The sequence below is a fragment of the Clarias gariepinus genome, chromosome 11 (genome assembly GCF_024256425.1).
Source record: "Clarias gariepinus isolate MV-2021 ecotype Netherlands chromosome 11, CGAR_prim_01v2, whole genome shotgun sequence".
NCBI classification, from domain to species: Eukaryota; Metazoa; Chordata; class Actinopteri; order Siluriformes; family Clariidae; genus Clarias; species Clarias gariepinus.
The window spans coordinates 14,595,271-14,621,803 of record NC_071110.1 but is presented as its reverse complement, the minus strand read 5'-3'; the positions used below and the strand labels follow the sequence as shown (position 1 = coordinate 14,621,803).

The 26,533-nt window shown below is 36.5% G+C and overlaps 1 protein-coding gene across 1 annotated transcript; it reads left to right on the top strand.

Moving 5' to 3' along the window:
- Positions 1 to 362: 362 nt before the first annotated feature.
- Positions 363 to 26,230, top strand: atp1b3b (ATPase Na+/K+ transporting subunit beta 3b). The gene is made up of 7 exons (XM_053506947.1): positions 363 to 630; positions 14,464 to 14,592; positions 16,931 to 17,029; positions 18,937 to 19,124; positions 20,671 to 20,721; positions 23,994 to 24,080; positions 25,210 to 26,230. The coding sequence occupies exons 1-7, from the start codon at positions 525 to 527 to the stop codon at positions 25,375 to 25,377; spliced, it is 828 nt and encodes a 275-aa protein (XP_053362922.1). The 5' UTR covers positions 363 to 524; the 3' UTR covers positions 25,378 to 26,230.
- The last annotated feature ends 303 nt before the right edge of the window (positions 26,231 to 26,533 follow it).

Here is a 26,533-nt window from a genome sequence, read left to right as displayed (position 1 = left end):
ACAGACACACTGAGTCCTGTGCACAGTTGTTGTTGTTGTGTTTTTTTGTTTTTTTTACCAGTAACCCTGATTGTCAGCCTGCAGTTCCGTGTTTCTCTAGGATTGCAGATACACTCGACAGTGTGCAACAGTTTCCGATTTCTCCGACTGTTATCACGTTAATACGCGTGTGCGTCTGTTCTGGGGGAGTTGTTGCAGGTGCATAATCGCTTTTAGCAAATTAAATGGTCACGATAAATAACGAACACTACACATGTGTATAAATTGTTATGTTTTCTCGCCTCATGAGATTCTTAGCTTTTTGACTGCGTGCCTGCCTCGGAATTTGTGGTGGCGGAGTGCGCATGCGCAGTTTTCGACGCGCCTTTGCTTGTGCAGAAGCACTGCACTCAGTCAGAAACACACACACACACATCGCCTCATTCATTTTCTCTCCACTCGGAAGGGGCATCCCTGTTCTCTCTCCCGGTTTATCGGTCTATCTTTTTTTTTGGTTTCGCAAACAAGCCGCTTTTACTTGCACCATGGCAAACAAGGAGGAGAAAGCCGAGGGGAAGGAGTCGAGCTGGAACGACTTTATCTACAACCCGCGGACGGGGGAATTCCTGGGGCGCACTGCGAGCAGCTGGGGTAAGAAAATCTCTCCGTAGCGCTGATTGCTCAGGGTTCGCTGTCATCTGCAGACTGCCGCTGGAGATGTCGCCGCGTTAAAACGCAGGATCCACTCACTCACACACACACTCCTCACCCCTGCAATGTCTTTCTTAATACATCACAAATTCTCATATGAATCGATGTTGCTTTTAAGGATAATATCAAATTCACTGATTTAAGCACAGGCCCTGGGAGGAGCACAACCAGTTCATGCAATTATTATCAATCAATTATGTCATCTTTAATGGGCAGCTGATACCCGGGCTCCACTGGAGCGTTAACGCGCGTTTGATAGTGTGTGTGTGTGTGTGTATGGCGGCGTTCTTTCACACCAAGCACGAGGCGTGAGGTAAAGGGGAAAGGGGGGCGACCTGTGCTATGTTTAGTCCTTCCTTAGAGCGGATCAGGTTCGCCGCTGTCACCCTGAGAATAAGATCATACGCGAAATAAATCGCCATTCAAACGACCGACTGCGGTAGCGCGCGCTCCACGCTCTCTCCCTCGCCCCGCTCGTGACGCAATGACGCAGCACGTTACGTGTGTAATTATGCAAATGAGCCTCCTTCTGCAAGGAGAGGAAAATTCCGCCGAAAAAATCTTCACGCCGCAAAGCATTCTGATCAGCCCTGATCAGGCGACGTTACAGGTGTCGTTCATGTGTGCGTTGTAAAATGTAACGCGCTCCCGTAGTGCTATTTTATACTACATTCTACAGGATGGGGAGATTGGAGGTTTGCGGTGGGGGGTCAGCTTCTTAAATTACTCCCAGTTGCCTAGTTACCAGCTATAAATGAAATGCCAGCTGCCTGTTTACATGTTGTTGTTTTCATGAAATAAAAATACAAAAGATTGTGTATGCATCATCATCATCATCAGATCTGCAGTCCCCCTCCTATTGCTCAGGATGGGTTCTCCTTCATGCAAAAGCCTGACTCTCTCTCTCTCTCTCTCTCTGTGCTTCCTTCCTCTCTTTGGTTTCAAGGTCAAACTGATTTCCTCCATGCTGCTGGAGGCCCATGATTAGATGCAAATTAGTGTTTGTATGATTGTTGACGAATAACAAAAATGCATTTGACATAAATAAGCAGGGAGCACCAAATTTAACCGAAGCATTCATATATATTTTATATCGCCTTATAGTCTAATGCACGTCAAAGATGCTATATCCATGTTAAACCTCAAGACTAATAGCTATCCCCTATATTTAAAGGCACATGTTATTAAAACACAGAGTAGGACGTAATATATGGTTGCATGGTTTTTGTGTTAATTTCATCCGGATCGCTGTAGTGCACAGATGTCATGAGATCTTGGGCGTCTTCCATTCTGATGTTGTCCAAGCTCTGCTCTGCTGCCATCTTCTTCCCCAGCTTTTTTTTTTCTTTAATATTTTTTTTTATCTCATATCATTTCTTGAATTCTATATTGAAATGCTGGCCTTACGTTATGTTCGTTGCTGATGTTCGAGGACATTACTTCTTTATTAATTTTGCTTACCTGTGCCATTATACTAGGAATCTTGGAAATACTGGATATTTATTTAAATGTTTTCCTACGGGAAATCAGTAACTAGAAAGAATATGTAGATTTTCACTAAATTATCATTAAGCTTCTAGCATGTAGTGCAAATATTTTAATTTAGATTGTGTTACTAATGTGCCCAGTCATCATCCTAGTCATCATACTGTACCTTGGGTGTCAAATCTGTGAATGTGTTCTATGAAGCATGACCCAATCAGATTGAATGTATTTATTTTTACGTCTGTGACAGACATCATCTTGTAGCCGTAATTATTCTGAAGCACAATCACCAGCCGCTGTAGGTAAAGCTACATGAATAAGAACTCATATTAGAAGATATACTTCCATATTTTTACTACCTCATTTAATCTATGTAACGCATAGTTAAGACTATTAGTATATGTTTGCTATACCAAACCTAGCAAATATCAAAGACTTTTATTAAACAACAATTTTTGTAAATCAAAATTTACAGCTGAAGTTATTGGATGATATGTGGACAGTTTCCTCTTGATCTAAATGTTGAAATTGCTCCCCCTGGGTAACTTGTGGGGGGGTAATGAAGTTGTGGTACATTAGCTAATCTCACACCACAATTATGAAAGAAAAAGCAAAATAAAAAAGCCAAGTGTATAGCCACTATGTTTTGCAATCAGGCTGTTCTTGGCTGTTTTTCTGAGATTTGCCACAGTAGTCAGTTCAGTTCTGCTTTGAAATGTGGCCTCTTGCAGGTCAATCCTCTGTGTTAATCCTTGTAATGACGAATTTCCTGTTTACTAGTTAAAGAGAGAGTTCAGATTTTTTTTAAAAGTCTGTCTTAAATCAAAGTTGAGGTGCATGTAAGGTTGGTCTTGTTCATTAAAAATTCTTCCTGCTTTCCTCACCAGCTGTGAAATTTATCACCTGGAAAATGAGTATGATGTAAGTAATTAGGGCCAAATTCCACAACTCTCTTTCCAGGCAAAAATGCCTTCCAAAGTTGAACTGAGCCTCATATAAAGCTTTTTTGAACTTAAGTTATGTTAAGAAATATGTCATACAAATGTAACTCCTAGAAATACAGCCAGTTCTGATGCATTTTGGAATTCTTTTTTGCATTGAATGAGAGTTGTGGAATTTGGCCCTACTTACATTGTACTCGCTTTCCAGGAGACGAATTTCACAGTCACGTGCAAAGCAGGACATTTTTGAATGAGCAAGACCTACTGTGATGTATTTGTATGCACTTGGAAAAAACCTAAACTAGCTAGGTGTATTAATTCTAATCTTCAAGCTTTCCTGCTTTGTCAAATTATTACATTTGAACACTCCCCTCACATTATTGTTTGTGTCGCAAGAAATCCATGGATCCATGATAAATAATAAAGGTGCCAGATAGAGATTTAGACATATATAACTGTTTTCCCTTCTTTATGCAGCATTTAATTTCAATTGATGGCTCTATAATAATTTTTTTTGTTTAGACTCTTTTTGCAACAGAGACTTAAAATGTTAGCGGGTAGATATTTGTGATCGAAAATGATTGTGACCACAATGAAAACTGGGTAAAGAATCATGGGCCTAACAGTTCTAAAACTAACCAAAAGTAGCTTTTTAAGCAACAAAAATTATTTGCCGTCACTCTAATATACTGCTCTGACAAAATAATTTTTAAGAATGTACCCAGTTGATCCTTGCCAAGTTGTTATTGCTCCCATTATACACCATTAAGGCTGTCATTATTAACCTGAATACACTAGATAATATAGTCAAAATATTTGTATTCGTTTAAAAAGTAATATTTTTGGCATTAAAGCTATTATCCTGTTTGACCTTCACTGTATTGTTGTAATGCCTCTTGTCCTGTTAAGGCTGAGTGATGATCACTTCTTGAGAACGTAGTCTGACCCTGGGCGTGGCCTCCGCATGCTCTGTCTATATTCTTGACCGACCAATCAGAAAGATTACTAAGCAACAGCCAAACTGGATAAATGAACGATCTATTTATTCTGTCTATGTAAAGTCCCTATAGCAATGACAGCACCGATCCTGGTATGTCTTATCATGGTGGAGTAATGGAAAAAGTGCAAAGCCTGCATAGCTTTTATCCCAGGCCTTTACTGCACTCCCTGAAGAGATGACGAGAGTGATGAGTATTGAAGGGATAAAAGACTTTAATTTGACTTAATGGCTTGGTCTTTCCTCCTTATAATCTTTGGCTCTTGGCCCTGAGCACTTTTATGTCCCTGTGGATTGGTCCAGGTCACAACGTACAGTAGCAGCTCTGAACATAGTGAACATACATTTAATCCTAAAGCGAACAACACCAGATTAAATTTTAATTCTTACAATGATGAGTGCTTACTCTGTTATTTATATACAACCAATAGCGCTGGCTGCCATCGTAAAAGGGTAACATTAGCATTATCAAAATTATAATCTCAAGCTTTACACTCGAATACTTTTACTCGTCTAATCAATCACAGTGTGCTGTGGTACTTATCCAGTCTTTGTTTCTTTTAAATGACTTTTTAATGTTCCTTCGATCAGGTGATTATTCTGCCTGGAAGCTGTTTCCGAAAGGACAAAAATCATCAGTTGTAGGGTTCTGTGTCGAATCAATCAATGGGAAGGAATTGAATAATGATTGCTAGATCCAACCTTTTCTTTCCCTGCGGCTGTACAAATGCAAACCTTAAGATTTTCAGACGGTTGTTTTGTAACATTCATGGCAATTTTAAAACAATTATTATTATTTATTATTTTTTATGTGTTTTGTGTTATACTATGAAATATAGGTTTGACACACTGTTAGCAAATCAAATTGAATAAAAAAATCAAATCGCAATGTTTTTCATCGAAGTTTACTCGAGTCTGGAATATTTAAAAACGGGAATATTTCACAATTTTAAAGCTTTAGTACAAAGAATATAAATCTAATAAACTGTTAAAAAATACTGATGTCCATGATAAGAGCAGGGGTGCCATGCACAATTCCATGGCATTGTCGTTTAAAATTCAAATTGTTCATCCTAATTTATTCGCAGCAGAGATTAAATCTACAGAGCAGCATACGTAATTGTTGTATTCCAGTTTCAATATATGAGGCTGTTGTTCATCTGGATGTAAGAGACCGAGCCTACAGTAAACAGTAATGCAAACTTAATCAATTGTGGTGTTAATGCCATTTGTCATTCTTCATAAAAACAACATCTCATGTCCATCTCCTGTAGTAGGATATACAGTATCTCAGTGCTGTAGTTTTAATTCTGTTTGATTAATAAAATAACTTGATAGCAAAGAACAACAGCTAAAGTGAACACTAATGTCACCTTCAATACAGGTGCTGAAACATGCTTTATAAATGGAAATTCTGAAGCTATTAGTAATTTACACATTTATTAAAGTCTTACTTTGTCTTCATATTGCCAGCTATAGTTATACAATAGGTACTCAGTTAAAGGGAATAAATCTCTTATTGTAATTCACAGACAGTTTACAGTTAATTTTTAATAATTAGCATTATTCCCCCCCTAGATTCTAGATTGTCCAAATAATTAAATGATGAATGAATCATGATTGTAACCTGAGCTGTTGTCATGCATCAACAATGCAATATGTTGTTAATGTTTATTATCTGGATTTAACATCATTAGTTAAGCAATTTTTTTAAATGATCAGTTGTTATTTTGAATAAATGAAGTAATCCAGTGCATTCAACAGGAAATGAACTATCTGTAGCAGATATCTTACGTTGGAGATAGCTGACTAATGTTCACAGACTCAGTAATATTTAGTACTTGAGAGGAAAAGACGTTACAACAGATGGACTGGATTAAGTTTTTTTTTTTTTTTTTTACTTGTAGTTTATGTACTTTGTCTCTTCTGGGGTTAAACCAAATATGTACTGTAAACAATTCCATGCAATGAAAATCCAAGTGGGTATTCAAATATTGAAAGTTAAGGCAGTTTACACATGGACAATATATGATGGATCAAACATCATGTCACACATACACACACACACACACACACACACACACACACACTAGTCACACAGTCCCTCATTTCATTAGATGAATACTGTATGAGAACAGGAACTGGAGTGACCAATTAAAATCCTTTTGTGTATGTGTGTGTGTGTGTACATTGTCCATGTGTTAACCGGCTATATATCAATACCCACTTGGGTTTTCCAGTGTTTTCACTGACGATTCAGAAATGCTCTGGACCAGTAGGATCATGCAAGCATGTACAGTACATTAGGTTATAAAAAAGTTTTTCTTAATCTCATTTTTAATTAGAGATAGTGATATCTCACTGTACCTCTCGGCCTCCGGTTGGCCCATGTGACAGCAGACAGGCAGTGAAGGTCATAACATTTGTCTATGTGCATACTGACACTCAAGCAGGTTTGAAGATTATGATAAAGTTTCACTCACTCTGCTGAGCTCCAGTGTCGGTTATTTAAGCTCATCTGAATATGGTCGATAGCAAATCATAAGTTTTCTAAAAGATTAGGCTTAATTAAAAAAAAAAAAAAGGAAATGCTCAAGTCTTAAAGATATTTGAATGGACAATTAAGGTGTGTGTGTAAAGGAGTAGGAGAGAGAGGGAGATTTTTATTAGGTGATGTTAAACGATAACGTAAGTTGCCTCACATCGTTTTTGGACAGTGTGTCTGTGATTTTCCACGCTTGTTGAAAAAAAACAAACAGTAATTTTCCCATAGTGAATGAATGGTGACTGATTAATTTAAATTGTTATATAAACACAACCACCATGAAATTTCATGATTATTTTTTTTTCCATGACGGCTTGAACAAACCCATGACGAGAGTTCGTCCGCTGTAATCGGGTAAGTATGTTTCGGAAAGTCGTTGTGAATGAACTTGGAGCGCTGCCATCGGCCATCATGGCCGGTTTCTCATCTTTCTCTCAGCAGCAAGGACTCGTCGTTCCCAGTTTCACTCCCACCACAAGCTGTTCATGCCTCCTCTATCACTCCCATACTTAGCCCTTTTTATAGTAAAGTGTGAATTGATACTGGCATGCTGAGTGTTTAGTAAGCTAATTGAAATGGTCTTCTTAGCCTCACTCTAAAACTAGGCTGGCTTTTGTTGCGTTTCACACGATCAGTAGTTTTATAAAGGCTATTGAGACAATGTTCTGAGCATAATTGAATTTAATGACAAAACCTCAGAGGGAAGCTGGGAAACTGGGACTTCGCAAACTTGCATTTATAAGGCAGCGTGGCTAGGTCTCTAAAGCACACGGCTATGCAAAACCTAATGTGCAGTATGCGTGAAGTAAAGACAAAGAAAAGACAAAAGCGAATGTACTTTGTTACTTTGTTTGTGATGTGGAGTCCTATGCAACACATTTCTTCTGCTTTATTTTGGAGGTTCTAGTATATTTTAGTTAAATCTATCAAATTGTAGCATAACATGACATTGTTGACTAACTGACATTAGCTAGAAACATCCATCAACAAAGGCTACCCTATAGCAAAGAAACTCCAAGGTGAGATCTCATGTTAATCTCTTCTTTGGCTCCTAGACAGAAATGAGCTGCCTTTGAGACATGAATGAGATTTAGGCGTTTTCTGCATTTTCTCAAAGGTGTCTCAAATGTGGCTCATCACCTTTGTGGAAAATGCTATGGCCTTTGTGCTCCTAGACAGAAATGAGCTGTCTTTGAGACATGAATGAGATTTAGGCGTTTTCTGCATTTTCTCAAAGGTGTCTCAAATGTGGCTCATCACCTTTGTGGAAAATCCACATTATCAATCATTCATCCAGACCTTGATGTGGCGGTAGCGCACCACCTACGTTGCCTGCCTGCCGCAAATAAAAAGGAACTGGAGTCAAACCCGTAAGTTAACCAGTGTAGTTTGACAGTTACTTTTTTCCTTGAAGAGAACTTTTCCTGGCATTGGCCTGTTCTTGTAGCCCTTACAGTACAACAAGCAACCAATTTTACTTTTTTCCAATATTTCTCCTTTTTGACTGATTCTTTTCACTGGAAGATTGTCACAATGCTATGGCCTTTGTGTAACTCCTGTAGGTTTGGTGACATTTTGTATCAATAAGTGATTTTGCTGGTGTCTGTTACATTGTGTCAATTGTAAATTTGTTACACTGTATGCTGTTAACTGAGGATTTTTGATATGTTTAATAAAACTATAATTTTCCTAATTTGCTTCATGCATCTCATTTATATCTGACTTTAATCTCATTATGGTCTTATATGTGGCTCATTTACCTCTCTTTCAAATGCAGTTCTGTTTCTCATGTACATCTCGGATTTCTCAAATGTTTCTCAAAAGTATGTCTCTCTTTGAGTCTTGGTTATGTCTTTTTGTTTCTCCTACAGTAAGTGGGAATTAGGAGAAATAGAAAAGACGAGCTTGTAATGGGACAGCTCAAATCAGTCTCATGGGACATGAAAAAGCTCATTCTGAGCAACAAAATTTTGCTATGGTACCTTCCTAGACCAGTAGTAGGACATTCCAGGTTTGGTCCTTAAATGTCTCTTCTTATTTTTTGTCTTTCGGATATTCACAAGACTCTGAGTCAGAAGCTGTTGACCAAAAGGGTGGGGATGTGCTTTCTGCTCAGCAAAATCTCAGGCTAGAATGTGCTGTTCAACATTTATGCTGTTAGGAGGAGCTGTCTTATCTGTGCTAACATTTTTTTCCCATCTGTCTCTTGATCCTCTACATCGATGTTCATCGGCATTTATCATGCATAGAACTCGCAAAAGCACCGATGTGAGTGCAGACCAATCCAACACTTCAGCACCTTAAGATGAGTCTACATATTAAGCCAACATAAGCTTTAAAAAAAATATATATATCTGGAAACGCGTGCATACAAAAAACATCTTTTTCCTTGTCCAGTGGTATTGTACACATGCATTTACATACAGTTTCATATATATATATATATATATATATATATATATATATATATATATATATATATATATATATAAAATATACACACACTACCGTTTAAAAGTTTGGGGTCACTTTCTAACTCCATGATGGTTCCTGATTTTTATTTCTTTCTACATTGCAAAGGAATGCTAAAAGCGTCCAAAAAATGCATTAATCTCCTTTGAACAGTTAATATTGAGATGTGTCTGCTACTTATGCTCTGTAAAGACTTCATAACGCCTCTAATCTGAGGTGCTGTTAATTGGTCATTTTTCAGGCTGATAACTCTAAATTAACTTCTCGTCTGCGGCAGAGGTAGGTTTTGGTCTCGCCCTTCTGGGATGGTCTTCATGAGAGCCAGTTTCATTATGGTGCTTGCCGGATTTTGCAAATGCACTGGACAATACTGTTCTTGCAAGAACTATTACAGAAAGGCTGACCTCTGTGTCTTATAATAACAACTAACTGTTGTTTTAACGTAATTACTTAATTCCATATGTGTTTTGGAATTTTATAGTTTTGAAATGCGGTATTGTTGTAGAATGTAGAAAATAAATCACTAAACAAAAAAAAGAAATTTGCAAGTGACCCCAAATTTTTGAATGGTTGAGATATATAGATAGATAGATAGATATAAATAAAAGAATAATTTTATATAAGATATATAAATATATATAATGATTCTTTAAAAAAGATCTCTAAAAAAATCATTTTATAGTTGGCAAATCTGAAACCTGTGATGCTTAAATGTCATTTAAATATGTAATGTATTAAATGTAATGCAGTGGTATAATACAGTGATATATGAAACTTTAGAAAGAAATTGTATAATTGTATTACTCCATAATATATTTTAGGTAATTCTTGGCTTCTATTACAGTTTTTCCTGAAATGCAAATTATTATTCACTCCAAAGGGAAAAAATATTATCATTTACTTTTATGAATCTTGAAAAAATTCAAGAATTAATAGAAACTGGTTTTGGCTCCCTGTTGTTTGGTTCCTGTGGTTAGTGAGTATATTTGAGGTCTCCAAAAAATTCCAGGCAGTAGTATTGGTACTAGTTCTCGTTGGTTTTTAAAGTGCTCGTAACACAGAGCCTGTAATGAGGAGTAAAAGCATGAGCATGCTTTATAGCTTGATTGGAAGTTCTTTGGCGTTTATAGACGTTTCGTTCCGGCCAAAGGTTACACAAAATGTTAAAGGCTTTCAGCTGGTATCTGTTTAGCATGTTGTTATTACATGACATGTCTTGTATGTGAGTGAATGTCTCCAAACCACAGTTTGCCTCGAACCCAAACTGAAACATACCGACTTATTAAAAACAAGACCGACCGACTGCAGGCATTATCCTACAGCTATGTTCCCTCCCCAAACCTCAGCCTGTTGGGGTCCAGGCCACACCCTGCCGGCCCTCAGCTTCCTGCAGGCTGATATTTTTATCCCTGTTAGTGAGCCATCCAGGAAAAGTATTGAGATGTCTGGGATTTGGTTACAGTCAAGTGAGGGAGAAGTGAAAACTCCTTCAGCAGCTGAGAGCAGAACAAGGGCCAGGAGAAAGTGATGAGAAACTGGGTGATTTGGTTTTGGATGGATTTTTAACTGCTTCCATTTTTCTGTATCTTGTTTTAGACACTTAGGTTGAGGGAAGTCTGACGGTTGTGTATTAAAGATGAAAAGACTTGCAAAATTGCACTACACATTGGACTGCTTTCAATGTCAGCATCTTCATATGATTTTATAAAATAATGATGCAGGTTATAAACAGTTGATTTAAATATAAAGTAACTATATAGTAACTTCAGCAGCTTGAAATTTGAATATTGTCCTCCTGACAATCCTGACATTGTCCTTATCTGTCCTCGAGAAGTTTTGTGCAATTTCCCTAGAAATTAACTGTCTAGTAAACTTCGATAATAGTAGTAGTAGTATAACTACTTCTACAAAATGCCAAAAAGTAAATTTAACAATTAAAAATATTGACACAAAACCTTTACTAATGTCCGCATTAATCTGTCAAAATTGTGTGTTTAGAGGCAGTTTGCTGTAATACACCGATCAGCCATTACGTTAACATTACTGACATCCATTATCATGTTACAGTGGCACCAGTCAAGGGTCGCGATATATTAGGTAGCAATTAAACAGTGCAACCTCAACAATGTTGCTGAACAAGTACACCCCTTCATGGCAACAGTATTCCTCAATAACAGCAGCAGACTATTGCGCCCTGACATACTGCGGACATTATTCAGGAATGGTTTGAGGAACATGACAGAGGTCACGATGTTGACTTGACCTCCGAATTCCCGAGATCCCAATCTGATCGAGCATCTCTGGCATGTGCTGGATGAAGCAGTCTGATCCATACAGGACTTATAGGACCTAAAGGATCTGCTGCTAACATCTTTGTCCCAAATCCGACAGCACACCTTCAGAAGTCTCGTGGTGTCCATGCCTCGAAATGTTAGCTGTTTTGGCGGCAGAATATGCAATATTAAGGGCATAGTTTCACTGTTGTGGCTGATTGTTGTCTATTGTATGCTATAAAGTTATATTTAAAATTAAAATGAATCATTTCAAGTCATAAAACTGAGAGTGAGAAAATAATGTGCTATGGTGGTATAGCCTTGGCCAGGATCCGACAAAAGCAAATTCTCTTTTAACTTGGGTTTTAGTTTGATACTATTCCTAGATCTTCACTTATTTGTACTACATGGGGATTTTTTTTATAGAGATTTCAAAACCAGTTCTGTTAGTTCTTTTGCATAGTAGTCTTTCTTGAATGCAGAATATGTAAATGTTAAAATATTACAGTCTTTATGCTTGTCTGTCAGTGGTCTCCCCTGGGTTTTAGTATGATGCAATCTATAAAAAACCCATAATTCATGTAGTTCTCCAGCCACATTATTGAGCAGAACAGTAAATGTCCTGAGTAATTCTATATTTTAAGGTTTTGGATAATAGTCTCATGAACCAGAATGTAACACCGAGTAATATAAAAAGCATAAACACATTAAAATGTTTGGAGAGCAGGCAACCGTCAGTTAACTGGATGAAGCCCAACGCAATCTGAAACTTGACACAGATGCAGTGCCGGTGCTTTTTATTTCTGTTGTGTACAACAGTTATATAAGAATGTCACTCATAAAGCCTTCAGTCAAATCTCAAAAGCCACATTGTCACAGGATGCATGTTATATCATGAGCAGTAATACTGCAGCTTGACTGTTTGGACTTAAGTCTTCATATAAATGAGCTTATAATTACAATAAAATACATTACTATGGCTTTTTTACAAGGACAATACGACTCAAATTCGGATGATTCAGAAAATTCAAGTAAAAAAAAATAAAAATAAATTAGATATCTAGAAAAACAGATTTTAATATATAGTTATTTATAATAGTGGCGTTACTGATATAATAAATGTGCCCCAGAATATTTTTTGGCATCATTTCCACTTTGAACAAATTTAACCCTGCACTGGCCAGTTTGGTTCTCAGTAACAGTCATCACATGCTTATTGTTAGAAATATCAATCCAGTTGTTTAGTAGTTTTACCATCGTAAAGAGGTAAAAACTTGCATACTTCCCACATGAACATGATTACATCAAACCATGCATGGTGGAACAGATGCTTATATAGGGCATGTGTATTATAGGAGCTCTCGAGAAGCATGGTAGATACTGTATTTGTAGAAAATCTGAGGAATTAACACTTCAATACAATCATTGAGTGAAATACAAACACAAAGTACCATACGTGTGTGTATATGTGGGTTCTGTATGTGTGTTGTCTTATTTCTCCAGGCCACTGCTGTTTCTTCAATTAACTGTCCTCCCTCAAATGTTATTTATAGTATCAACTACTTCAGATATCTATCTATAAGTAACTTCAGCCTCTCGTCCTTTCAGCCTTCAATCACTTTTTTTCTCAACTAACCCCATTTTCATGCTCCTTTCAGTCTATATGAATTTAGCACCTATGCATCTATCATTTTGAAGGTTTTGAAAAGGTTGTGGATTGTTCCATTTGCTCCAAATTTTATCATTATAATGTGTTATTCCTTTAAAAAGGTATGGAAAAGAAATTATTTTTTCGGTAAAAGTGTGCAAAACCCTTTATTGTCTTGTATAATCTACTGTATATCTTATATAATAGACATTTGTCCATCGTTATTCCAAATGAATAGTTACTTCAGCTGGGTCATTTATTACGAGGGGATATAAAAAAAGTTGCACTTTAAAGCGGAAGACGACGAGGGATAAGGAAGACCTTCAACAAGCTCAACCCCTGCAATTATTGAAACCATACGGCAACTTGTGCATGATGAACGTTGCTGAACAATCCACACATTATTGCTGCCGTCATCGGTGTGTCATACGCAACAGTCCAGGCATCTGTCACATTTGTCTCCAGGCTGCTGATCCAGGAGCAGAAGGAACATTGCGTCCAAGTCTGCCAAGAAGGACATGCCATGGATAACCCGTCCTTCACATCGAGGTTTATTGCCAGTGACAAAGCTTGGGTGTATGGGTACGACCCTGAGACGAACCAGCTGTCTTCACAGTGGAAGAGCCAACAACTGAAAAATTCAAGGCCGGTCCGCAGCTCGACCAAGTGCATACTCATCATCTTTTTGTGGCATTGTGCATCAAGAATTTCCAGACTATCGATAGCAAAATCTTGCCTGAGAGAGGACATGCAGCCAAAAAAAACAAAAAACAAAGCTACAGTAATCTCGAAACTTTCTCATGACTTCTCACCTAGTATAATGTCATATAAATGACTGTTAAGACAACCCCTTGTGTGTTATTATATATATACATTTTAACTCATTGTTACTATTAAGACAAGGAAAGTGCAAAATTGGTTTGGTTGAGATTCTCTTAAACCAAATTACTTTGATGTCTCATCTTGTTATAATGAAGTAGAACTCAGTGGTTTAGGTTGGGTATGTATAAGAATACAGCATGATTTCCATAGAGTAATATGCATTATCACCAAACCTTTTTGGTGGACATGCTACTGTAGGTGGACAGTTTTAAAGCTTAACATTTGAAAAGGGGAGAAAATGGTAATGCATTGAATGAGACATGACTGTCAAAAAGATATAATGTTGCCAAAAAAATACCCCCTCCCAACACACACACACACACTCATAATGATGCTAATTATAATATGTTGGCGCGCAGTTTGGGCAGAAAAGCAGTTTGGACGGCATTATCATGGCCTCATTTCAGCTTGCTTCTACAGTCAAATACAACATGTATCACCAGCATGGAAGATTATCTGTACATAGATTGTATAGACTGCCTTTTTGTTTTATCTCTTATGCCTTTTCTTTTTTTTTTTTGTCTTCTTAGCTCTCATCTTCCTCTTCTATCTGGTCTTTTACGGCTTCCTTGCTGGGATGTTCACTCTCACCATGTGGGTGATGCTGCAAACACTGGATGATTACACACCCCGGTACAGGGATCGAGTCTCCAACCCAGGTAAGACCCTCACAACCTTGCCCCGTTACCTATACCACGCAGACTGCACTAACGAAAGTGTTTTTAGATGGAGGTGTCGAAAAAGGGAATATCTTTCGGAAATCATAATTATTTAATGCCACTTTTATTTTTTTTAAGCTGTCCATTAGATAGCAGACTTTTGGCATCTTTCTGACAGAAAACCCATAACAATCAAGGGCTCCGAGCACTCAGTGATCACTTGGGATAGCATTTTGTTGCTCTCTCATATCATAAATTCTAATACTGATGCATTTGGATTACTGTCCAAATGTGGAAGTTCGGGTTTCAGAGAAAACATGAACTGGGAAAACTCTGTGCTCATAAGCCCAAATGATCCTGCTATAATTGTGCAGTAATGGTGGTGTATATGGTAAAGTAATACTAGCCCACTCTGGTACGTTTCACATTCCTACAGTCATTTGTAGAGCAGCATATGCACATTTGTAGAACTTGAAAAGACCAAATAGAACTGTACTGTTTTATATGTTTAATACTGTTTCATAGTCACTCTGTTAATATTCTTTGATGATTTTATGGGGATGTAGGCTAAAGTCCTGTTTCTTGTCAAAAATACTGTAGCTGGTGCTGTATAAGCCACCTCAGTTAAAATCTTTATATTTTTACATAATTTATAATAAACATATCCAGTTCTGTTTAATAGCTTTGAGCCACACCCAATTGCTTGATATGACATTTTGTTTTTTATTATTTTAGATTAAATTAAAGAAATGGAAAGATTTAGTTTTTTACTGTGACAGGCTGCAAAGCTTTAAATAAACAATTAAAAAAATGGTTGTTTATGTAATTACTTCAGCAGCATCCTCTCGTCTGTCGAGATTGGTTACAGTTGCTCACAGTTGTTATCCAGTAGAAAGAAAAGGTAATAAATAACTAAAAAAAAAAAGCTAGAGTAAAATAGAATTAAATAAAAAGTCCTAAAACAGTAAGTACCATATTGCACACTAAACTTTTGAATACCTTAAATGAATACACTAAATATGACATTATTGCACACTAAATATGATTCAAAAGCATTTGTAAATATTGCACAGTAATCTATGTATGTTATATTGTATTATTATATGTATTATTGTATTACATATTTTATTGGATGTATTATTGCAATTATTATAATAGTAATACAGCTAAATAATCTTGTCCTATTGTGTTACTGTCCGTTAATATCCACATAGTGTATGAGTTACAGAGAAGAGTTGTATAATTTTATGGCTGTTGGGAGAAAAGATCCCTTCGGTGCTCTGTAGAACACTTGATGGTAATCAGTTTCTGGCTGAATTTGCTCCTCTGGTCACCAAAAACACTGTATAGCTGGTGAGAAGCATTGTTTAAAATGGATTGTACTTTGGACAGAATCCTCTTCTTCGCTACTACATCCACAGAGCCAAGCTCCATGCCTAGCACAGATCCGGCCTTTTTAATTGCCTTGTCCAGTCTGTTCCTATCTGACACTTTTATGTTACGGCCCCAACAGACCACAGCGTAAAAAAATGACACTCGTCACGGTTTCATAAAACGGTTTCATAAAACATCCGTAGAATAGTGTTACAGATGTTAAAAGACCAGTATACTAATCACCAGCCTGATCATCTGTCATCAACACCTGTTCCTCACTGGTTCACGCATTAAGTTAGACATGGATTATGATTTAAGGTCACTGTGTGGCTTAACAAACAAACAAACAAAAAAATTTCCTCAGGAACTGGACTGAAAACAGGAAGCCTGAAGAACTATTCCTCAAGAGAGTGGATGTGGTATTGAATATTTTTGATTAAAATAAGCAAAATATTTTTTTTTGATTTACAGTAGTTTGCTTATTTTATATGTATATTTAAGGAAATTGTGTATGTTAACATTCCGTAAACTTTTTGTCTTAATTCACCTTACATTAGCTCTGAAGTATGAGGTATGAGACCAACTCATTTCTAGTCTGATATAGCACTTAGGATTTTGTGCTATTTGCAGGGCTCAAATATAATAGGAATATAAAAGGAGTCCATTAAACAAATTAGATTAAGGTTAACTTTGTAAAAGAAGTAACATCTTCTTAGTGTTTTATTGCTAACACAATAAAGGATTTGGAGATCTGTGGTTACACTGATGCATCCTTGGAAAACCCTGGATTTCAATATTTAGTGATTTTTTTTAGAAAATCAAAATGTTCCTTATTAGCTTTAATAGCATGTAAGCATAATTTATAAATATTTCTGGTGTTTGTGCATTCGTTAATATGTCAAGTGTACTAAATTAACCCTGTTGTGTTTACACAATTACACAATGACTTGCTGCTATGTGACAGGTCTGATGATCAGGCCCAAGGAGTTGGACATCGAAATAAATCGCTCTAACCCGCAGCAATACAACAAGTATGTCCAGGAGCTGGAGAGCTTCCTCAAGGGTGAGTACTGCCTCCTTTTGTAAAATGTGTAGAATTGCACATGGACCCCATGAGTACACTGAAGGAAAACAAAAGACCCCTGAGTGATAAGTCTTTAATTTTTAGAATGGTTCAAGAGGGATCTTCATTTTGAGAACCCTAAAAGTTACTTCACAGAAACAGGAAATATGTGAGTGGAGTTAAAACAAAGGATATGTATGTAATACTTTAATGGCGACTTCCAAATTTCAAAATTCCAAATTTATTTGGAAAAAATTATTTATTTTATATTATATATTATAAATAATATTATAATTATTTATAATATATTTATTATAAAAAATGTGTATAAATGTGAAAAGATAAGGGTTAGGCAAAGACAGATGATTTCCCTTGGATCAGGAAAAAGCAGTTTAGAGAGAATTACAGGCTGTCAGCCTTCTATTCTTCTTTAAAGACCTTCCTAATGTGTTGGGCTTTGCATTTTCATATTTATAATTTGAGTTCAAGTATGAAAGAATCCGGTACGTATAAAGATCTTACAAGCTACCATAAGCATGATATGGTATGGATTTTTCTTTTATCCAGCCTGGAGAATCACTGGGTTCCTTCACCAGGTGGTTATAAGTAGCACAATGAAAGACTGATTTGAAATAATTTTCAGGTGGCTCTACCAAGGAATAATAAAAGATGTGTGGGCAAATAATTTCGAGTGTATGATCCATTTAAATCAGTATCCTCTAAAACCTAACCTGTATGAGCAGCAGTAGCATGTTATTACTGGGGCAGACTAGCCTTATTGGTTAGCCTTATCTATCCAGTTAGCTGTGGGGCATCTTCTGAAAATGCCATATGTGCTCAATATATTATTAAAATGCCATATGTGCTCAATATATTATTAAAATATATCTGCTCAATAATAGATCTGTCCATTTTATTTATTTTTTATTTGTTTAAGTTGGAAGTAAAACACAGTATGAGTCTGTCATGAAAATGCAACCATTTTAACCATTGTATCCATTTCCATCTCGGTTTCTGTGATCAGTAATAGATTTCGCTCCCTATGTGGTATCACTGCTTATTGCTTTGTGGTTCAGCGTTTAATTTTCCTATATTGCATTGGCTTGGAATTCTATTAATATTTTTAAAAGATTTTTAAACGGTTCTTTATTAGCTTTGAGAAAATGCATAAATAATTTAGTCGGTGCTTCTTTGCGTTTTGTACCCCTGCTTCAGAAGTGCAGCATACTTCACAGCATTCTCACACATTCTCATCGTTTCCTGTCGAGGTGATTGTTTAAAGGAGACAATTTTTTTATTTATTTTTTTTTTCTTACTGGGTGCGCAGTGTGGTCCCTAAATAGAGCTGCTCTGTTACACAGGAGTCTGTTAAGGACAGCTGCTATTCAGTTCCAGCTGCCAGTGACTGTTGCCTATCTGACTCAGAGCTCTTGGCACATTCAAAGCTTCTTCCATCACCACCATGCTTTCTATAAAAAGATTAGCAGGATAAGATACTCGTGTTATTGGCACATCAAAAAGGTATCGGGTGCTCACCTCAACAACACTACCATGGTTATCTGCCGGGAGTTCAGAGAGCAATGAGAACCCAAGATGACTCGTACTTTCGTACAGCTTAAAGAGACTGCTAGAGATGCATCTTAAAGCTGGCTGCCACAGGACGCTTTGCTCTCAGGAACGGCTCCCAGATCTGTTGTCTTTAGAAGTTAGCCACGAGGCAGTGGATATGAGCGCCGCAATCCAACATGTGCTACTTTTAAAACCCCTCGGCAAATGATTTGAAAACCTAAAACAAGCAATCTTTAAATAGTGATGAATATTGATGTAATATTCACGCCGGACTGCTATTGCTTTACTGATGGTTAGTTACTATTCTCATCTTGCTATGCTCTCTTTTTTTAACGCAGATTATAATGATGCGCTGCAGGAACAGAATGAACAATGCACAGAAGGCGATTATTATGTGCAGGAAGATGTGGAAAATGCAAAAGTCTGCCAGTTCAAGCGTAGTCAGCTGCGTCAGTGCTCTGGCCTGGCTGATACAGACTTTGGATATGCTGAAGGACAGCCCTGTGTATTGCTCAAGATGAATCGGGTGAGTCTGTGTGGACGGATTATTGACGAAATACCAAATATTTGTTGAAAACGTTTTTCACCTTAAGGTCCATAGGTTATGTGTCTGGACCAGCCTTTGCAAAGAAAAGTAGTTCACTGTATGTGTACTGTATAATTGGCAAATCTTATCATTTTTCCAGCATTTGTATGCTCTTATGCAAATTGCTCAGTTCACATCCAGTCTTGGGTGTAAGCCTAAAGAATTGTCACATATTTGTTAAGTGCAATTAAATGAATACTCCTCCATTAGTGTCTATAATTTCAGTCTCAATTTTACAGTTTTCCTTTATTGGTTAAAGAAAACTCAAAAATCCAACTACTATGTAATATCTTTAAATTTGGACAATATTCCTTAAATGATGTGATTTATATTGGTAAAACTTTAATTACAATAAAAAATAAAATCGTGATTGGGCGCGGTGATGTCATTGTGTGAAATTCGTGATGTTGGATGCTTTTTGTTTTTAAATGCATGAAGCCTATTGGCTCCGACTTCCGTTATTATTATTTATATTTCATTCTATTCGTATACATACTGTAATTATGGTTAAATGTTGTTGTGTTACAAAGTGCAGCAGTGATTCACATGACCATAACGGTTTAAAAAACAAAAAAGACTCCGAAACAACTATTCATTGCTTTCCTTCTGCGCTGAGAGTGCATGACCTGATGCATAAATACATATTTATTAATGCCTTTGTCTTTAGTTTGTTAGTCAAATGTTAACAATATTTCTGCTGCTGTTTATCCAGTGACAGCCTACACAATGAGACAAAATGATAATCATCCATCACAGCTTTCCTACATGCACCCTATCAGAGAAGCTGATCTGAGAGCCGCATCAATGATCTCTATCAATCCTTATAAGTTTCTCTGTCTAAATGGTATGAATAACATTTGTGCTGAAAAACAAGGGGCAAAAAAAACACATGCAAATTAAGAGAGGTTTGACTCCACATCCATTTGTTTGAATGGCTGTGTTAGCACAATTTGCCAGCCTGAAGAAATGTCTAAATGAAAGACGGTTGATAAATGTTTATTTATGTATTTACTCAGGTCATACACAAAACCACGTATTACATCCATAATTACATATATGCACACAATGAAATATGAGTAGGAGTAATAATGGAAGGCATAGCAAATAGGCTTTGTGCCTATACAATTCCATAGAGACACCATTTTCCAAATTATAGCATTTAAGCATTATGTGTAAGTAAAACCATACTTCTCGAAATGTAGTCCCTTTCCCATAGACTTGCAAATATTAAATTGAAAAGTACTGGATTTAGTGTTTAATGGAATAGTAAAATAACATGGAAATATTTTACTTAAATTTGAATTTGGAATTTGTATTAAAATTGTATTGATTAAAGCACTATGAAAAAAATATTCTTTCATCATTCTTGGAATAAATTTTACTACATTGCATTAATTTTTGGCTACATTGTATTTATTAAGGATTTTGAGATTTGAGACAAAAATCTTTCTGCCCTTTTTTTTTTTTTTTTGGTTGTATTGTGCAGGTTATAGGTCTGATGCCACGAGGACAGCCATACATCAACTGTACAGCCAAGGTAAACCCTACCCCCTTACTGCATGTGTATATGCAAATTATTACCAACCATGTCTGTAAAGCATGATTTTGTTGTTGTTGTTTTTCATTATATTTAACATATGAGTGTGTGTACATTTTGTTTTTTTTCAATCATGTGTTTGTATATGGTCTCTCTCCATGCTGCATTGGCAGTTCACTTGTGGTAAGAAATGAGGCCCAACCTCCCTGCTGTCACCAGGGACCTTGTTCTGACCCCTTTTCATAACATTGCTGCTTCTGTTTCGGCTCTTGTCCTCTACTGCTTGTGTCTGCCACTCTTTATTATTCCCTCATGCAAGACAACGGTGTACTGTATACCTTCAAACCCCCAGCTAAAGAAAGTTATAGTTAGATGGAAATCTCAGACTTGTTGCACCTTTTTCAGGTTTGAAACATACTGCCGGAGTGATTTATTTATTTATTATTATTATTATTATTATTATTATTATTATTAAGCAGTTAGCTGGATTGATTTGGTCAGTTATGTCTATTTTTCTATTTAAACAAACTGAGTAAGAGAATAATACCTTTTGGATTATTTGGATGATTTTTTTCCAGCTATGTAATTGTGTTCACATAAACCACCTGCTATAGTTTTGTACCCATTAATTAAATTCTGCACTGATTGTACCTGGACTGATTAAAGGTGGAAGTTTAAATACATTTAACATTATAAAAATAAAAAAAAAATAAGATTTTTTCTAGTTTTAGCTGGGGGAATCTGGCTAGTCACCCTACATCCCTATTAAACCTACTCTAATGTCCTCCCTAGCTTTAAGCACCTCTCCCTTGATTACCTCACTGCAAACAGTAGTAATCTTTGAAGGTATACAAGGACAACAGGAAGGGTGCCCTCTTCATTTTAGGAAAACAGGCTGTGTTCATACTGCTTCCCTGATTTCAACTTCTAACAGAGTTCGAGAGCTTGATTTCCTGCAGGTTGCTACTGCTACTACTAGGTTTTCTACCGCTTTTAGCGCTTTAGTGCTTCCATTATTAATAGCATCAATCTGAAGATGAGTGGACTGTGTTGCTTGACCTAAATGACCACCAGAATGAGTTACGATCTACTGATGCATCATCCACAGTGACGATCCATTTCATATCCAAAGCTACAGTACATATAGATATATCGAAGTATAACCAATTGTGCTGCGTTCTGCACAGAGTGTGTTTTGGGGTTAATACATTTGGTTTAAATGCAACTTTGTTGCACTAGTGAGGCAGATTATTTAAATATTTATATTTATTATATAAATTAGACTAGACTTTCCTTCCAGGTGAGGTGCTGGTACTACAAATGTGGATCAGCTTTTAGAAAATGAGAGCTGGAACACTATGTATAAACCTTCTAATGATTACTCCTCATTACTTGACTACATCTGGTAAAACCTTCCTTGGAGAAACTTGTTACATGTTCCTTGGAGTGGTGTTACATAAAGTAAGACTTCTTTTTTTTTTTTTTTTTTTCATTTACATGGACAGGGTATGTACATCATACAGGGTAGCTAAGTGGTTAAGGCTTTGGACTTCTGACAACTGACCGGAAGGTCCTAGGTTCAAATCCCAGCACTACCTAGCCACTGTTGGGCCCTTGAACAAGGCCCTTAACCCTCACCTGCTCTGATGTAAAATGAGATCCCTTCTTTGGTCTGCCAAATTTCTTATATTAAAAAAATAAAAATAAAAATGCATTCACCTGAAAATCAGATGACAATCTTGACTGGGATATATTTTCAGGTGGAATAAGAGGAGGAGCACGGATGCACGGTTTTATAATAATAATTAAAAAAAAATCACATTATATTCGATTGGATAATTGTACGAGTACATATCGCATTTTCGATTTTTATGCAGATTTTATTCGAATGCTCCAGCTCTAAAGATGAGCGCTGTAAAACCATGATCTGCTTAATAGTAAAGGATTAGCCATGTAAACACTTGATTCGATCATTTCTGTCTTTATAGAATAAATGCATTTTTTTTTGCATGTTTGCCCTACATGGGGGTAACATTAATTAATATAATGAGTTTCAGGGAGTAGGTTCAAAGTTTCAGTTGCACTCTCATCCTGTTTAAAAAAAGCTTCATATCCTTCAGATATAGACAATTGTGTGTAATTTTATCTTTCAGTTTCCAGCATTTCTCAGTGTATCTAATATATCTCATTCTCAGTATATATGCTTTTATGATGTGACCCACACATGACCCACCTATTACATGTTGTCATGTCATAACCTAATTACAAGGTTAAGCCTAACCCTTTGTATGCGACTCCCATTCTTACAGCTACATTGAGGCATTTGAAGAGCTGCACTTTTACTGCTGCTTACCCAAATCACTGCTTGTCATTTGCAAAAGAAGATGGAACCGTGTAAAGAAACAATCATATTGACATTAGTCAGACAATAATTTAAAAAATTCATTCAATTAGAGTGAACATTTTAACATTCTAAAGAGAAGAAAAACATAGGTCTTCCAACGGTATGAGAAACTAATATATCGTGTCTTTTCTGATTTGTCTAGTTTCAAACAGTTTCAAGAATGAAAAGGATTTAATCAAACTAGGTCATAGTATAAATAACAGTCAAGCAAAATTTGCAATATAAGATGTTAGAACCTCTTAAAAAAAAAAAAAAACTATAGAGCGAAAAGTAAAATAACGTAAGGAATAACTGTGTTGACCATCTTTTTTTTCCCAGCTCAGAAAAATAGGTTTTTAAATGTTGGTGTGAAAGCTAAAGGATGCATTCATTTAGCTTTCACACCAACATTTAGGAAGTGTTATTTTCATTGCTGATGAAGTTATGATTCCATCATTTTGTTCAATGATAAGCAGTTGGATATGAAGTGTTTTCAGACGAAAACACATCTGGTATTATTTGGCCATGCACAACAAAACTACTGGAATGTCTTATCTCTTGGTTGTGCATACTGTATGTCCAAGGAATGCGTGTGCATTGTTAGATGAGAGATGTATGTACTTAAGCTGCGTTGTGTATTTGCCTTGCTGTACTGAACATGAATGCGAGACTGTGTGTACACGTGTGGGGGGAGAATAAGTATTTTGTGTTCATGATGATATGTCAAGAATAGTAACATATTGTTAAAAGTGTCACCTGGCCATCATCCAGTTCAGCTAGTCGAGTGTGAAGAGCCTGTTGCTATAGGCAACAGCACAGGACACATCGAGTGCCATTCTGAGTAAAGAACTGGCGTGCAGTCTCACCCTTCCTCCACTTTCTGTTTCAGAGAGAAACTCCTCTGCAGATGCAGTATTTCCCAACTGAGGGCCACTTTGACAAGATGTACTTCCCCTACTATGGCAAGAAAGCACACGTGAGTGTCACAATGCAACTAAACCGATTGATGCCAGAATCAGACCTAGTAACTGGTAATGGCAGTATGAGTAATATCTGTAAGTCTGCTGTTCATGGTGCAATAAAGCAGAGTCTTGCATTCTCAGACTACAGGCTGAAGGTCACCCTTAAATGAAAGATAAAATACTCAATATTTTATTATTTCTTTTTTTTACATTTAACAAACCTGTTAATGTTAGGCTAACAGTTATTGCAGTAAATATAAAAATTAATAGGATATTAGGTTATTTAAACCAGTGATGTGTTTTTGTTAGCAAGTGGTAGCCCTCTCCTTATCAAAACTAGCTGTGTCTGCTAGCAAAGTAGCTAATGTTAAAGCTAGTGAGTCAGGTTTGCTAGCAAGCCAGCTATCTTTAAGGCACCATTTATGGTGTGATTTAAATCTTTGGTCAATTATATAGTGTGTGTTGTGGTATTAAAAACCAAATCAGTGTTTGTTAGTCTAGGGTTGTGTAATGTGCTAGCATTTCATATAGCTAGTACAGTATACTGTGCTATTAAACTGAGTAGCCGAGTTTGTTAGCAAGTGTTGACCCTCGATCTTTCAAATAGGAAGGTAAAACCAAAATGATATGGATTTAATTGGGTGAAAATAGCTTCAGGTTAATACTTATCACAAAAACGTTACCTGCTGAAACAGAGTAATGGTTTTTGAGCAAAAAAAAAAAATTTAGGTGGAAACCAATAAACCATTTTTTAATGTACGGTAAATAAGGTATAGCATATCTGTTTAAAGCTATGTAGGCCTTGAGTGTGTGCATTCCTACTTCCTTTTTTTTCCTGTTAGTTCCATCTTATGCAGTAATATGATGAAACATTTGGACAGCATTACATTTATGCTTTAGAGGAAAGTGAAATCTAATCGTAGAGTTTATATTTAAATGCCCAAGTATAATATCTGGAATATTTACACCTGGAAAGATTACATGTTCAATTGCTGGTTTGTTTATATATATATATATATATATATATATATATATATATATATATATATATATATATATACACACACACTCACACACTGTACATGCATATACTGTTTGTGATCATTACTATTTTATACATATTTCCCATGTTTTCTTTTGCAGGATAAATATGTGCAGCCACTGGTGGCAGTGAAACTGCAATTAAACGAACTGGATTATAACACAACCCTGACCATCGAGTGTAAGGTGGAGGGCTCTGACCTGCGCAACAATGACGAACGCGACAAGTTCCTGGGACGAATCACCTTCCGCGTCAAAGTGACCAAGTAGCCAGGATCGCTCACTGGAGCTGCACGATGTCCATCGCTCGCATCCCAGTCCCACAACCCCGTCCCCCTTACACACATTTGCGTGAGCTAGCCCCTCGCTCCTCTCATGTCACACTACCTTCCGACACCGTAAGGGAGCTTGACATTTATCTGTACTGTACAATGAAGGTTGGTTCAGAACGAGGCAATGGGCTGCTCGTATAGTAATTTGTGTGGTATATATATATAAATATTTAGATTACAAATTATCACCTCTTCCCTTTTACCCACAAACCCCTTCACTGGAAACAATTAATTACAAGTAAGTGCACATTCAACCGTCTTCAAACCATCTCAGTAAGACACAATGCTAGTGACATCGTGCAGGAAGCAGGGACCTGTAAATAGACGTGTCAGAGCATAGAGTTTTATGTCTATTCCCTCCTATAGTGCTGTGCAGCCTGCTGTGTGTGAGTGGGAGTGAGAATGAGTGTGTGTATGTATGTATGTACGTATGTATATGTGTATGCGAGTGCCATAATGTGAAGTCTATATGTACATATTTAATGGATTTTAAAGACACTTTTTTTCTGTATCATCACTCTCACTATGTCTGACTGCTGTAAGAAATTAAGGTTATAATATTATATATGTAATAAGAATTGTAATTTAAGATTTTGGAGAAATTAAAGATGTTATTAAGGGCAGGTGGAGCAGGAAAAATCTATCAACCTCTTTTTTTTCTCTCTTTTTTTTTGAAATCCATCCACCATCTGAGGAAGCGATTTTTTTAAAACCTCTGCAGAAACTGTACTTTGTGCAGATGCCTTAAGATCTGTATGGAAAAAAACAAATAAAGGAGATTTTAAACATGGACACAATGGAGTTGTGTTTACAAGTGTTTAGTTCCTTACAGGCTTTTGGCTCCAAAGTGCTTCCAGAAAAATCAATTCAGGGTTGCCCAGTACGCATGACAAAAGCAGCCAATATGGCTTTCAAAATGTTTGCTCAGCATTAACAGCCTATCACCCTGACTTTAACTGCAGTAATAAAACCGATTCTTTAAAAATCTTTCTACCTTATATTAGACCTGCTAAAAATAAATAATCCAGACCACTCTTATAAAAAAATGTTTTTATGATGGAAAAAACAATGCCAGTTTTTGAGAAGTAAATCAT